Source organism: Halichoerus grypus, chromosome 5, assembly GCF_964656455.1.
Source record: "Halichoerus grypus chromosome 5, mHalGry1.hap1.1, whole genome shotgun sequence".
Taxonomy (NCBI): Eukaryota; Metazoa; Chordata; class Mammalia; order Carnivora; family Phocidae; genus Halichoerus; species Halichoerus grypus.
In genome coordinates this window covers 178,755,520-178,770,729 of record NC_135716.1, presented here as the reverse complement: position 1 = coordinate 178,770,729, position 15,210 = coordinate 178,755,520, and the positions used below count along the sequence as shown (strand labels likewise).

The window sequence follows — 15,210 nt, the reverse complement described above, 5'->3', positions numbered from 1 at the left end:
AACCAGAAGTACAAGCAATTTCTGGCTTCTGTTTTGCCAGAAATAGGATTTTCTTGGTCTCCGGTTGATCTGCCTCAAGTTGCCATTTCACCAGTCCTAGAACTGGTGTCCGTCTGTGCCGTCCCCTCCACCTGTCCCCGGGTTTCCCGAATTCCAGGGACACTTCCTGTGCACTCAGCACTGTCCGTTCCATTTTGGGGGAGACCCACTGTGTCACAGTGACCCCTTGGGAGTCGGCCCAGTTCCCCACACTTCCCTCCTAGCAGCTCCCACTCCCCGGACCTCGGGAACCGAGTTTGGATGCTTTTTCCTGTCTCTGCTCCTGTCTTTATAAAGTCTCTCTGCTTCTTGGTTTTCCGCCCTTCTGTGTTCAAAGTCCACGTGGAGAAGATTTTTGTTGGAAGTGGTTAGATTAGAGGTCCTTCACCCACTCCACTCCCTAACCGGCAACTCACTTCTGGCCTCCCCCTCCCCCTGCAAAGAGTGAACGACTTCTTTATTCCCCCTTTTCCTGATTTCTGTACAAGACGAAGACAACTGGGCTGACGTTATAGAGCACGGACTTTGCCATGTGCTTCAGTCGTGCTGAACAGGCGTTGACCTTCAAGGAGTTTACAATCCAGGGACAGAGACATGACTGCCTACCAAGGCAAATTGTCTTGTATTACAATAGTTATACCCAAAATGCTGCCGGTGCGGAGGTCAGATCGTAGCAGCGTTCTCCATGAGCTTTGATTGTGTAGAATGTTCTCGGGAGCACTGGATAAATGGCATTACAAGAGGAAGGGACAAGATAAATAAGGGCCAGAGAAGTCAAAGTGTCAGTGGCCAGAGGGGGAGGGGGTTGGAGGAATGTCATAGATTCTGACGTGGAGAGGGGGATGTGTAGATTAGAGCATGGCTCCTTGTTGTGGGTGAACTTGGTGCCTGGTATTCTCTGCTTTTCAGAAGCAGATACAAAGAAATGGCATCTTCCCCAGCCCCCCCACCCCACCCGGACCCCTGTCCAAGCACCTGGGACTAGAATTAGAAAAAGCTGGTGGCTACTTTTTAATTACATCTAAGTACCCAAAAGGCACCTAAACGCACAGTTTGTCAACAAAGCAAACGTCTCTTTCTTCACTTTGCTTAACGCAGGCACCACTCTGGGGGCCATGTTGCTCGTGAGGGAGGCTCTGCATGTGTGCAGGCAGGGGGTCTATGGGAATTCTCTGTACTTTCTGCTTAATTGGCTGTGAACCCAAAACTGCAACCCAAAATAAATCTTATTATGTTTAAAAGGAAGAAGAAAGAAACAGCCTTCTTCTCTCTGACAAAAGGTAAACTGGGTTATCAGGCTGGGAAAAGCAAGCAAGCATACCAACTCAGCCTTTGGCTTCTGTCCGTGGTGCTGAAGTTTATTCATTTTTCAAACCACTTTCAGTAACAGGTGGAGTGTCTATCATAAAATTTAATGCATGGGATGGGAGAGGTGGGGAAGCCACAGTTAAACCACTTTATCTACATTTAGCATAAAATGTGAGAAATGTTGCCAAAAGGCTGCAGCTTGAATACGGTGCTCGTCACGGCTCAACTTGATGGCAATGAGATGGGACAAAGTTGAGTGTGAGACCCCAAGGGATGAGGGTCTCTCGAAATCTGCCCAGGGTCTGGCCCGCCTTTTCCTCCCTGGCCATTATCTTCGGTACTACAAAGAGAACAGAGACAAATTTGGCTTGGTGACCTGGCCCTATTGGAAAAGTCAACTTCACAGGACTGTGCTCGCCTCCCACCAGCCCCCACTCCAGCCTGACAACCCTAGGAGTTTCATGAACTGGGACACAAGTTGCTCATTAGAAGTCACAAGTCAACCCTGGTCGTTTCTTTTGTTTTTTTTTTTGTTTTGTTTTTTGGGGTTTTTTTTGTAGATTTCTTTATTTATCTTGCGAGTGAGCAGGCGTGCGCATGCGTGAGTGAGTGGGGGGAGGGACAGAGGGAGAGAATCTCAAGCAGACTCCCCACTGAGTGTGGAGCTTGTCATGGGGCTTGATCCCACAACCCATGAGATCATGACCAAAGCTGAAACCAAGAGTCGGACGCTCAACCGACTGAGCCACCCAGACGCCCCAACCCTGGTCATTATCATTTAATCCTTTGGGATCTGACAGTTCTGGGGAGAAACATGAACTCCCAGTCAGCAGAACGAAGGGGCCTTGGCCCCATTAACATTTTAAGTTCCCAGTGCTCGTGGCAGTAACTTTTTTTCCTTAGCATTTCCTTGGCAGCCTGTAGCTGAGGATGATGCCATTGGCCCAAGTTGAGGCAAACATTTCGAAGGAAGTAAACTTCTACTCCGGTCTCTTTACTGCAGGAGGCATGCCCTAGTGGTGTTCTTTGACAAGGTTTGAGTCTCAGTGAAACCACAACTTCCTTCCTCCCCATCCCGTATCCATTCCCAGCTCCTCTTACCCGGAAGCTGTTGCAACCCAGTCCACTCTGGGCTCCAATCCTGTCCATCCTGCCTCCGAAGCAGCTGGACCTCCGCAGGCTCCGAGGGGCAGCAAACAGGGCTCTCAGCTTGCTTTTCAGGAGGGCAGATCTATCGGAGGCGTCCCAGGGGCCCCGCCCAAGGGCACCCCCATCTCTCTGGGCTGGGTTGACCTCCCCCGTCCAGGGAGGCACCTCAGGGAGGGGACTGAGAGCCACCCCAGCTTCCTCATTCTGCTCACTTAGTATTTGTTGGGGCACGACCTCCTCTTCTAAAGGCATCTTGTCCTCCAAGTGGTCCAGCAAATTCTTTACAAAAGGAACACACAGGGAAAGGGAGAGGTCTCACTCATTGGCAGAGTGTCACAAAGCCCCCTGGTCCCACACTGTGGCCCCTGTCCTGGCCCTACCTTGAAATCCATCAGGTCTGCATTGGACACAGAGCCATACACGGGGTTAGCTCCTGTTTGCCCCAGGAGCTGAAATGCCAGGAAGAGGAGGAAGCTTGAGGTGATGGTGGGGGCACTCATGCTGGCGTCGCTCAAGGAGTGGCCCAGTTCTTGCTGCCTCTCTGTCCTCTCGTTTCCCTCTCTCAGCCTCCGTCCGGCTCTGTCTCCCAGCTGCCCTGCACCTCCTCTTTTTATAGGCCCCCGGCTCTCCAAGAGCACAAGAGGGACGGAACCCTCCCCATTCTGTCACTTGCAGTGATAAAGCAGCTGAATGAAGAGCAGCAGAAGATGGCCTTTTAAAGCTATCAGTCCAGCAGAGCCTGTCACTGCCCCTCCACCTTGAGCAGCCCCAACAGCCCCGGACCCTCAGCTGCAAGAGCCACATTCTTGTTGATTTGCCTCAAGAGGTTCCCACTTCAAAGGTGTGAGAAGAGCAAAAAAGAGTCCTTGGTTATCTTACAGCGATGCCTGGGGCTTCTTTCTCCTGGGCAACAGGACCCATGCAGGGAGGCAGAGGGTGACAGTTGGCTGGCGCCCAGCTCCCCCAGTTGGTTTTCGGCTCAGCTGTCAGGGGCTCCAAATAAGGGCGGGTGGGGAGGAAGTGGCAGGCAGCCTGCAGCTCGGGACAAATTAGTCCAGATGCTCAAGCTGGCCTCGCACCTGACTCATCAGCCGTGAGGGCAGACCTCTCCCTCCAACTGGGCTGCCCTCCCTCCTGGCAGTCACTTGCAGTGGTCAGGTGAAGAGGGAGTTATTTTTTAGAGCCTTAAGCCAGCCAGGAACCAAATGTGATGAATGTCCCAAGAATTCAGCTCCCAGATATAAACACCAAGAAAAGTTTTGGAAACACAATCATCTCTCTGCCAAGCTCCTCCTCCTTCCTCTCTGCGGTTGGAAGGGGGAGGGTACTTAGAGATGCCAACATTTTCATTCCGTCACCTCGCTGCTTGTAAAAACTCAGGCTCTGAATTTGAAGCTTCTAATGCCCCCAACCTTCCCGGGAAAGCTCCCTTGGCGAGTTGGCTGATGGAGTAAGGGGGAAGTGATTGTGGCACACAGTTTCCCTTAACACCTTCCATGTAACTTCTGCGAGGCCAGGAGAGTGATGAGCCACCGAGGCCTCCATTTTCCTGGCCCCTGGGGAGAAATAACAGGCAGCAAATCTGTCCACACTTAACGCGCGGCCCCCATTCACTAAGCACAGCACTCCCCGTTAGCCTGCTATTGGATGCAGCATGTACTGGGCAGCAAACACTACATTTGAAGGCTCGAGAGACCCGCATTGCTGCCGCAAACAAACCAAGTTACACACATCAGCACCGCCTTATTTTCCCCATTTGTAAAAACCTGCTCTACCCACCTCTCCAGGTTGTCAGGTGAGCGAGTAATGCGTGAGCGCGTTGTGAAATGCTATCTAGTTGCAGGATGGTACTCGTGGTTGCCTTCATTGACCAGCTGTAATGTGCCAGACACTCTACCGAGAGCTTTGTGTGCATTACCTAATTGTCAGCACCACCCCCACGAGGTGGGTGGTATTGCTCCCATTCACAGAGGGGCAGAACTGAGACAGAGGTTATGTCACTTGCCCAAGGTCACTCAGGCAGAGCTAGGACTTGAACCCAGGTTTGACACTGCTGTCCATATTCCTAACCATCTCACAGATGCTGCTGCCGCCGCTTAGCATAACCAGCCCTTTCTGTGCAGTTCCCGACCGAACACACCCCTGCCCCCACTCTCCCAGGTGGCCTCTGAGCAGCTCCCTCACCCTCCCCCTTCTTGGGTCTGTAGCTTTGGGTGCTTGGCAAGTGTGTGTGTGTGTGTGTGTGTGTGTGTGTGTGTGTGTGTATTACCTCAAGGAAGGGGTCATCCAAGCCCCATGGCCTGTTGACACACCTGACGTGTTTCGATATACTCCATGGGACTCAGGAAATGCATGTGGAATGCCCAGCTCTAGCCTGACCAGACAGACCCCTCCCCGGCTGCGCCCACTCCCTGGCTGATCAGATGGAGAGGCTGTTCTTCTGTGGGAGGGCAGGAAATCGGAGCAGTACGTAGCCAGAGGTCACGAGACGTATCTGGGGTGATTTTATTCTTTTTTTTTTTTTTTTTTTTTTTTTTTTTTTAAAGATTTTATTTATTTATTTGACAGAGAGAGATACAGCAAGAGAGGGAACACAAGCAGGGGGAGTGGGAGAGGGAGAAGCAGGTTCCCCGCAGAGCAGGGAGCCTGATGTGGGACTCGATCCCAGGACCCTGGGATCATGACCTGAGCCGAAGGCAGACGCTTAACCGACTGAGCCACCCAGGCGCCCATGGGGTGATTTTATTCTAAGACAGAAGGAGAAAGGAGGCCTCTTCTTTCTCCAGGAGCCTTATCTGGGTGAGCCAAACTCAACCTAAAATCCAAAGTAGGCGCAACCCTGAATAGGAGCTCTGGGGGCCAAACCCCTCGTATCCTGATGAGTCCCTGGAATGTGCTCACAGCTTAATCGCTCAGTTGGCAGGGTTATTATTAGCAAAGAGGATTCAGTGAGCAGCCACACTGGGGGAACTGATGCTCCTTGCTGTGTGCGTCACACGGCCTGTCTCCTGGAAATGCCCTTTCAGACAGGCTTTTGATGCGGACGGCGACCTCCAGAAGGGCGTCGTGGCAGGTGCCCTCAGCCGTGGTTCTGTCGGTGGCCCAAGGAGAAGAGGAAATGCTATTCAAGGGTCCAGAAAGAGAATTTCAGAATTTTCCCAGCTCCTTTTATTAACGTCACTGTTCTTCTTCCAGACCGAAACCCGAGCAGGGCAGTAATGTCAGCTGAGTTTCTTCTACGAGCCAGAGGTTTTTGTTCGGTGTGGTTTGGGTTTTTGTTTTTTGTTTTTGTTTTTGTTTTTGTTTGTGGAAGGGGAAGCGGCAAGAAAAAGAATATTCAGTTTTGTTGCCGGGAGGACTTCACATAGAACCAACACCACCTCCTGCCTGAGGCTTAGTAGGAACACAAGCCTCAAATACAAGCATTACCCCGATCCTAGCAAAGCTTTTGATTTGCACCTGAAACAGAAAATGGCTTAATGTAAACTTTCCCTTCTTTTCCATGCCCCTGCTTAACCTGGGAGCGGGGGGAAGGTGGGGGTGTGTGTGTGGAGGAGTCTATCTTTAATGCAGCCTTTAGAAGCCAGCCTGGAGGAGTGAGACAGAAGAAAAGCAAAAGGCACAGAAAACCAGATCCACCCCCCACCCCCACCTCTCCCACTAGCCAAAAAGCCAAAAGCCTTTATTTCCTGATCACTGGAAAGAAGTTGTCTTAGTCATATGTCGGAATGAGCATTGCGGATGGGTGGGAGAATCCAGAACTGAGGCATCTCTAGTTTCCATCTCAGAGTTTCTGCTTTAGGATCCTCCATGGGGATGCTGCAGGCAGCTTTGGGAGCCATGAGGTCCCAGCAATGTAACACAAGTGCAAAACTGGTATGAGAACCCCATCACGCCCACGGTATGATTCTGTCGGACACAAATGGTCTAATGCAGAAGCCCCAGTTGGGAGAAATCGGTAAGACCCTGATGCACATTTAGGGATGGTTGTTTCTGACTTTGGAAATGATGTTCTGTTTCTTAGGCACAACAAGGAGGTCCCTGGCCCTGGAAGTTGGCGGCAGGTTCCCTAGAAAACAAGGCCCAAGGCAAAAGTTCAGTTGCTCAATCTTTATGGGGGTGGGGGTGGGTTCAGTTCAAGGGAAGCAGGAGCGAGGGGAAAAGAGAAATGAGACAGTGTATTATTTAACTATGGCTGTGTAAAAAAAATGACCCCAAATCTTAGCAACTTGAAACAACGCACGTCCTTTACTGATATTACGTGGGTCAGGAATCTGGCCCTACTTAGCTGGGGGCCCCTTGCTCAGGGCTCTTGGAGGCTACAATTAAGATGTTGGCTGGGGCTGCAGTCAGCTCAAGGCCTGGCTGGAGGATCTGCTTTCAAGTTCACTCCTGTGTCTACCGACAGACCTCAGCTCCTTGACGACCATTGGCTAGAGGTGTCAGTTCCCCAACAGGTGGGCCTCTCCGGACAAGTGCAACTGACGTCCTCTGGGACAGGGAGAGATTATGTAAACTCTTTGTAACCTCATGTTGGAAGTGGCATCCCAACGGCATGGGTACTAGGAGATGGGAGGGTATTGGGGGCCCCTCAGAGGCTGCCCCCCACAGGGTAGGAGAAAAGGGAGAGCAAACAGAAGGGGATACACTCCCAAGCTGGCCACAGCTTTGCAAAAAACACCTTAGTGGCTGGTGGGTCATGCTGGACATCCCCAGAGAGCTTCCTGGAGCCCAGCACCGTAGAATAGTCTGAGGAGAGAGCAGGGTGAAGGGGTACTGCGTTCGATCCCCAGGGAGGCTCTAACACAGTGCCACAAACCGGGGGGCTTAACGCAGAGGAAGTATATTGTTTCCCAGTTCCGCAGGCCAGAAGTCTGGAGTCGAGGTGTTAGCAAGTCCACGCTCCCTCTGAACCCTGTAAGGGGGGAGATGTCCTTGCCTCCTTCAGTTTCTGGCACCTGCTAGCGCTCATTGCTGCTCCTTGTCTTGTAGATGCAGCACCCCAATCTCAACCTCTGTCGTCACATGGCTATCCTCCCTCTCTGTGTTTCTCTCTCCTCTTCATGTAAGGACACCAGTCCTATCGGATTGGGAGCCCACCCTACTCCAGTCTGATCTCATCTTGACTCATTCCGTCTACAATGAGCCTGTTTCCCAATAGGGGCATGTTCTGAGGTTCTGGGGGTTTAGAACTTCAACATATCATTTGGATAGACAGAATTCAATCCATAACAAACACTTTGTCTGTGGGTTCCTTTCTAACTCCTGTCTCTTGCTGGTCAGAGTGCCAAGGCCACCCTCACCCCAGCCCTGCCCTGAGGCCATGAACTCCCCTTCCCTTCTGGGCTTATTACCCAGCTCCTTCAGGTAATAGCTGGGGAAACCTGAGATTCCATCTACTCATGAACTGCCTTGGCAATCTCTCCTCGCCAGTTGATCCTGCCTGTTGGCAGACAAGGATTGGTGGTACATGGAGGTGGGGAGGGGGGTCAGCTGGCAGCCCTGAGAATCAGGTCAGCCCTTGCTAATGCAGCCAATGCAGCCATTGCTGCATTTTCTGGAAAGTCAAGTATGACGCAGTGCACTTGTCAGCTGCAGGACTCCACTGTTGTGCTATTCCAGCACAAGCCAGAGCTGACACATCCTGATACTTTAGAAAAAATTTTCCGAATGATTGAATGAATGAGTTTGCCTTCAGTGCCTCTCCAACCCACCCACCCCTCCAAGGTACATACCTGCGTGCCCGCCGCTGTAACTTGCCCTCCCTGGGGTCTTCACAGGGAGGAGGAGTCACCCTCTGGCCAAAACATGAAGGTTCAGGTCTCTCGCCTGATGCAGGAAGAACCAGATGAGGGGGCCTGGACTGGAGAGGCCAGTTAGAAAGCTGGGGAGCGGATGTCAGCATGAGTGGTGAGGGCATAAAGCAGGAATGGAAGTGAAGGATTGTGTGTAGGAGAGGCTAGGAACAAGGTGGAGTGGACACCGTACCCGCCTGGGTGGTTCAGCCAGAGAATAGAGTCAAGGGAGATTCCAAGGGCTCTAATCATTGAGGGTAGAGCCCCAGGAGAAGCTTTTATCATTTGGGAGTGCCTTAGATTAGGTTCTCTTGAACCTGAGAGAAGGATCCAAGCCTATGTAGTTTACTTTGGACACATTCCCAGGAAACATCAGCTGGAGAATGAGGAAGTGACCGGGGAAAGAAGGAAAATCAGTGACACCGGGGCCAAGCGGAGCTCAATTCCCCTTCCCCGCAGAGAACTCTGAGAACAGGTGTAAGATGCTTGCCACCTGTGAATCAAGGGTGCTGGGTCTTTAAGTGCCACCCACTGCAAGATGTTGGTTGAGTGCTGCTCCTGGTTGATGTCAATTACCCAGCACTTCCTGCCTGCTCCGAGGGGAGCCCAGTGGGCTCGGCTGCCAGAGAAAGTCACTGGGCAGAGAAGCGCAACGCTGCTGGATAGAAGCAGGCAGAGGACAGGAGACTAGCCACGTGAGAGTGGGAGCCAGTGTCCCAGGGCAGGTATGGAGTTTGACTGTAGAAATGTTCCAGAACATCCAAGCAGGTGCACGGCGCTGGCTCCTGACCCAATGGGAGAAATGGGTCACCTTGAAACAGGACTGGTTATTAAAGCTAAGGGAGTGCACAAAAATCCTCCCGAGGCCGAGATGGAAGGCTGAGAGCTACCACATGAGCAAAGACAGGGGGCCAAGTTCGTGATTTTGTTTAGATCTGGCTCTGCAAGAGGAGAAATACATTCTTTTTTCTTGCCACAGATGCTTAAAAGGGTCAAAGCTGCCACGAGAGGGATGGAGAAGGGCTCAGATTCCTTGAGAATGTCACAGGTGCAGAGTCAGCAGCACAAAAGAAAGCACTCGGTCCCAGTGCTGTCCTGGCTTCTATAACCTCCACCCTTGGCACCCAGCAAAGCTTGTCCACCCTCTACTGAAATTCTCTCCAGCTCTGAAGCCTTGGGTCAAGCCTCCGGAGCTCTATTTTCACCAACACTTCTTTCTGGGAAGATTATAGTGCCGAGCACCTATGGTGAGACATAATCTGGCAGCTTCGTTGGACGACGTTGATAATAGGGAAGTCAGGGAGGTTAAGGCCATGGCTATAGCTATGTTGGGGAACGTTTGAAGGGGCCAGGGTCACAGGTTAGGGAGGGCGGGTTTAACGGGCATCTGTAGACAGAGCATGTGTGCCCTGCTTCCCACAAACACGGAACACATGGGGAGCTCAGTGAGATGTGGCTCCGTGGGGTACATCAGGCTACCCATGCCCATCCTCCGGCGGACACATTCGGCTCCCTTGCAGTTCTCTCTGGAGTCCTCTTGCCTAGACTTTTGCTTGGGGGAAGGTCCAAGAAATAGATGTATCCTACATAGACTCTACCACCTGAGCCCTACATATGGACGAACCAGACTCACCGGCAAGAATTCTGGAGTGCTGGCTGGATGTGGGGAGGCGGTGCTCTGGAAGAGGTCTGCCTTCATCACCTGAGCGGAGGGGAGAGGTTGCCAACAGGCAAATGAGCTGAGTGATGTCGTTAGGAGGGCGATTCTCCCTCCCACCAGCAAGCCTGATTCACTGACTTGGGGGGGCCGGGTGGTGCTGTGGTTAGGGGCCTGGGTCTAAGCCAGGCTGTGTGGGCTTGAACCCTGGCTCTGCCACTTGCTAACTGCATGATCTTGAGCAAGTTACATCACCTCCCTGTGCCTCAGTTTCCCCTTCTGTTAAAATGAGGGACAATGAGAGTTCTTCATAGATTTGTTGTGAGTCAACGGAACTGTACGTGGTGCCTGATGAGGCACCTGATGCCTAATGAACGTTCACTACACTGAGTCCCCATGGCCCTCCCTGGGTCGGATACACTAGGCAAAGATGGCTCACCGTTTTATTAGAAAGGAACTCACTCCTAAACCTCATTCAAAAAATCTTAATTGATGTCATTGGCTATCCATAACCTCCGGCCCACACTGAGTTGAAATGAGAAATAACACAAAGCCCACACCACTTGCGGTTCCCCTCCCTCGAAGAAACATTGGCTGAGAACAGCAGAAAGGTCGGGAGAGTGAAGTTCAAGGCCAGGAGCGCGGGGAGAGAGCACAGGCTGAGTGTCACTCGGCTCTCCACTCACATCTCTGGGCTGGCATGGGTGGCCGCATGCTGCCAGGTAGGAGGCTTTGGTTTTCTGGGTCTCGGTTTTCTCATCCATCAAATGGGGATAAGAATAATCCCGTCCCTTCTGCAGAGCTAGGATCATAAAAGGCATTCTGGGCAAAAGGGACTGCATGAGCTGAGGCCTGGAGGCCTGAAAGCAGCGGCGTGTGGCCCAGGATGCCTGGGACACAGGATGCATTGGGCAGGGGGTCCCATAGAGTACAGGACAGTGACCACCATAGGACTCCCTGCTGAATGAGACAACACAGTAGGACTCTGGTGGTTGTCTCCTTTTCTGCCCTAGCATGAGAGGTTTCTCTCTCTGAGGCAGAGAAGAAGTGAAGATGTGGAGCCCACAGAAGAGGGGCACCCTAAAATGCTGGGCCTTTTGTCAGACACTTCTAAACTTCTGGGTTTAGGAAATGAAAATGCTACTAAACTCTTGAGTTTTAAAGGCCTTGCCAGGATGACATCAGGAATTGAAGGACGGAAGCTGAGGTTTGGGGCAGAATGGAGAGCTCGACCCCGTTTAGAGATTCATATGAGCCAGTGTCTCTCTCTCTCTCTCTCTCTCTCGCACACACACACACACACACACACGTGCATGCATGCGCGCGCACACACTGCCCCTAATCTCTGAGATTTTAGCTCGGACCTCCTGAAAACAGCCATCACCAAGGTAGAACACCTCTGATGGCAGAATTCCAGGCAGAGGGAAAACTAGTAAGCAAACAGACACACACCCTCACTTGCACGAATATATCAGGGCCCATTTCCACTCCCAGGGAGTAACTACCAGCTTTGCAAAGCAGTTTCTGCAAAGTGTCTTGAGTGCTTGAGGTATTTATAGACATTTCAGAGCATGAAAAACCCTTCAAGAGAAGAGAGGCGCCCCCAACCCTGCTTGACCAGCCCCGATGCCATGTCCCCACCCCACCATTAAGAAACTTTTGGAACCTTCAAGAAAACAAAGGGTTTAGGGTTTTTTTGGTTCTTGTTTTTTAAATGATGTATTACTTTTAATGCACCGGGACAAATCAGTTTCAAAAGAAGCTATAATGTTGACTTTATTTCACCATGGAAAATTTGTGCTCAGAGTTAAGAACCGTCTTATATAAAACGATCGAAATAAATAAATAAATAAATACAAATAAATAAGAATTGCTTCAAAGGGGCTCAGGGGGCTATTGAAGAATCAGATGCAGATGCCTGCAGCCAGGACTTCCTCTTAATACCTTCTCAGCACTGTGGGAGGAAGAGAAAGGGTGATAATGGCATCAGGTGGGAGACTGAGGCAGGATCTGAGCTTCCCCGCCCCACAGGCCATACCTGCCACCATCCCCCATCCTCAGCCAATTTGGATGCTTAGGTTTTGGAATAATCCCTTTCTCTGAACCTCAGTCTCCTCATCTGTAAACCGGGAATCATCCTTGCCCTGGTGATCCCGACCTCTGCCTTTGTGGCTGTAGACAGGTTAGGGGAAACCAGGAGGAAAATGTTTAGGACTCTTTTTGCTCCAAGGAGAGGGTGCCAGACAATGACTGGATTCCATCCTAAGGCGATTCTGCCCCGTTGGGTAAGAGAGGCAGGAGGTGGCTAGAAGGGGGGTAGGGACTCATGGACAATAATGTCCACGTTTAGTATTTCCAGAAAGGCACTCCTTGGCCCTAAGGACTGTCAGCAAGAGAGAATAATGTCCAAGTGTCCTTTTCTCAGGGTGTGGTCCCTGGAGACAGCAAACCCAGAAGTGGTTCCAATGGTGGAACCCACGGGAATGGGGGAGGGTGAGCCGAGGTGCAGGGAGGGGGCTTACCATTGCAGCCCAGGCCACTGAGGGAGCCGATCCGGTCCAGCCTCCGGCCAAAGCACCCTGACTTGCGCATCATCTTGGGGCTGCGTAGTCTTCTCAGGGCCTGGAGGACATTGTCACTGGGTGCAAGGGCCCCCACAGGGAGTTCCTCCCCGGCCTCCCAGGCTTCTGTGGGGCTGTGGTCCTGCTGGAGGGGTCCCAGGGCCATCTGCTCTGCCTGCAGCCCTGAAACTGTGTCCCTCAGACGGTCCAGCAGCTCCTGCAATGGGTGGGGATAGCCTGAGGTTCCTGAGGTTCCAACTGGGTGGAATCCCCCTGGATGGGACCCAAGTGAACCAACGGCCTTGGGTATGGAGTCCTGGCACCCAATCCCATCACTTTCTGGTTCCCTTATCACTAATTCCCAAGGGATACTGAGGACCTCTTGGGACAGTAGCTGAGGACCAGTGAACTGCTGCTACCCACAGTGGCCTTCACTCACACGACAGCGCTCACCTGCACTGGCTCACCTGCATTGCCGACAGCTCCGAGGCGGGGCCAGGCCCGCCCAGCGGGTGGGAGCGACCTCCTAATGGCGACAGATGCAAGAACAGGAGGAGCAGGAAGGCCCAGGGCAGCGCCGTCTGGGGGTCCATGTCGCTGGAAAGAAGTGGGGAAAGAGATTGTCGCCGCCGCTGCTGCGCTGCGTCCCGGGTCACGACTCACCTCTTCGGCCCGCAGGCTCTCTCCTGGATCCTTCGGCAACGTCGTCGGCCTTTTATCCCACGCCTGGGGTTATCTCTGATTTATCGGCCGCATTCCGGCCCGCTGAGCTCAGGGCGGGGGAATGCGCCCCTCCGCGCCTGCGACCATACTCGCCCGGGGTGAAGGCTGGGGAGAGCAGGCCTTGTATAGAAATGGGCCTGGCCGGGGTTGGGGGGGGCGGGAGCGCGCGGGGGACATCAACAGGTCCTTCGCCTCCCGCTTCCTCCTTTCCTGCCACACTCCTGGGGCCTTTCCTCCCCACCCCCAACCATTCCTGGAGAGGGCAGAGACAACTCCAGCTTTCCGAGGCCCGACGCAAGTGCGGGGCGCACCGTGTGACTCAGCCAGAACAGCCCCAGCCAACACCCCACCAGCGCAGCGCGTCTTCCCTCCCCTCGCCTGCCTGTTACTCGGCACACGCTTGGCTCTCTGCACCCCTTGGGCCGCGGGTCTCCCGGCGCCTTGACCGCTGTCCGTGGTGCTGATCCTTCTGAGCAAACCCAGCGCCAAGAGGTCTTGCTCTCCTCCACTCAGGCCTAGCCAGAAAGACGAGCATGGAGTAGGGACGTCTGAGGTCCCTCCCCACCCTCTCACAGCTGCCTGCACTAGGATGCGCATTCTCCAATGTCATCTGATTAAAAGCCTGGGCATGACCAGGAACTTCTGGAATGCTGACCCGGTTTCCATCCCTTAAACGGTAGAGCTTGATTTGGCTGGAATTTTGAGAGGCAAGGCCCAGAGATGAAGTCACCCAGGAATGCCATCTATCACATCTCCTCCAGGTGCCAACACCTCCTCTCCCCCACCAAGCCAACATGGGACGGAAAAAGCAAAGATGACTGGAAGATGGTTATCTATTTTGTGGGACACTAGAAGTGTGAAGAGTGCCCCTCCCCAGTGCCTCCTTCATCTGACCATCCATGACCTAATTCCCGTTAGCAGATGGTCTGGACCTCCTGTCTGTGATTACAAATGAAGCTGCAAAGAAAAATGGCCCTGGAAAGAGACACAGCAGATTAAATCCCCCCTAAAGCATGCATGACTATGTCACCACCTGTTCTAGATGCCTTGGGTTGACGAGCAGCAGGATGAGAGAATGGGATATGGGTGATGGAGAAAAGGCAGCAAGGGGCAGAAGCCGTGACCTCGAAGAAAATCTTACCTTAGAAAAATAACATCTGCCTGATATGTGAGAAAAAGATTGTTACTGTTTTTAATTTTTCAAATGAGGAAACTGAGCTCAGAGGAATTAATCTGATTTCTTAGTTGACAAGTGGGAAAGCTGGGTTGCAACCCAGGCAGTCTGACTCCAGACCTGACGCTCTTAATCACTGCCACGGTGATTGCAAGGGGTTCCTACTAAAAGAAAAATTTAGATTAATCCACTTTCATCTCTGAAGGTACAGAAAGCTGTGTGTGTGCGCACATGCACCAGAAAAAGAATATCCAAAGATTAAGTGTCAGTGAAAGAGACAAGAAAATCCAATCCAGTGCAGAGCTGAGTCAGAGGGTCAGGGGCTGCTGAGAACGTTGAGTCCCTAATGCTGGATGGCAAAAGTGTTAGGAGCAAGACAGAGTCCATCAACCAGCACCTATTAAAAAATGACTCTGCGTGTAACCTGAGCCTCGTTTTGCTCTTCTGCAAAATGGACATATGCTCCCCCCTTTCAAGGACTACAAGGGAGAAAATGATGTCTGTGAAAGCCCATGGCATTATGGAAAGAGACAAAGAATTAGAAATATAATTGCACTGAAGGAGATTGTGATCCCACTAGGGAGACAGTCAGGCCAGGGGAAATAATTAAGTGCTAAGCACTCTGATAGAGCCTCCTCTTGCCCCAGCAGAGGGGATTGTGGAAAAGATTTTAGGGAAGACACAGGACTGGATATATCCTCCAGGACCTTCTGTCCAGTGAAGAACAATATACTATCAATTAGTTCTCACACCAAATCCCATCCCCACAAACATTTATTAAGTGCCTACTGTATGCCACGCACT

The 15,210-nt window shown here is 52.1% G+C and overlaps 2 protein-coding genes across 4 annotated transcripts; both read right to left on the bottom strand.

Annotated features, from left to right (window-relative positions):
- Positions 1–1,443: 1,443 nt before the first annotated feature.
- On the bottom strand, positions 1,444–3,039 carry NPPA (natriuretic peptide A). Its single transcript, XM_036069740.2, has 3 exons — positions 2,877–3,039; positions 2,449–2,775; positions 1,444–1,687 (listed from the first exon to the last, which is right to left on the bottom strand). The coding sequence occupies exons 1-3, from the start codon at positions 2,994–2,996 to the stop codon at positions 1,676–1,678; spliced, it is 459 nt and encodes a 152-aa protein (XP_035925633.1). The 5' UTR covers positions 2,997–3,039; the 3' UTR covers positions 1,444–1,675.
- An 8,667-nt stretch (positions 3,040–11,706) lies between these two features.
- On the bottom strand, positions 11,707–13,987 carry NPPB (natriuretic peptide B). Of its 3 annotated transcripts, none has more exons than XM_036069729.2 (5): positions 13,888–13,987; positions 13,615–13,747; positions 12,977–13,106; positions 12,471–12,570; positions 11,707–11,902 (listed from the first exon to the last, which is right to left on the bottom strand). In XM_036069729.2, the coding sequence occupies exons 1-5, from the start codon at positions 13,973–13,975 to the stop codon at positions 11,886–11,888; spliced, it is 468 nt and encodes a 155-aa protein (XP_035925622.2). In that variant the 5' UTR covers positions 13,976–13,987; the 3' UTR covers positions 11,707–11,885. The 3 variants fall into 3 exon arrangements, with proteins under 3 accessions (XP_035925622.2, XP_035925620.2, XP_077927881.1); XM_036069727.2 differs by having other exon boundaries at positions 12,471–12,726; positions 13,888–13,986; XM_078071755.1 differs by lacking the exon at positions 13,888–13,987 and having other exon boundaries at positions 12,471–12,726; positions 13,647–13,777.
- Between the last annotated feature and the right edge of the window lie 1,223 nt (positions 13,988–15,210).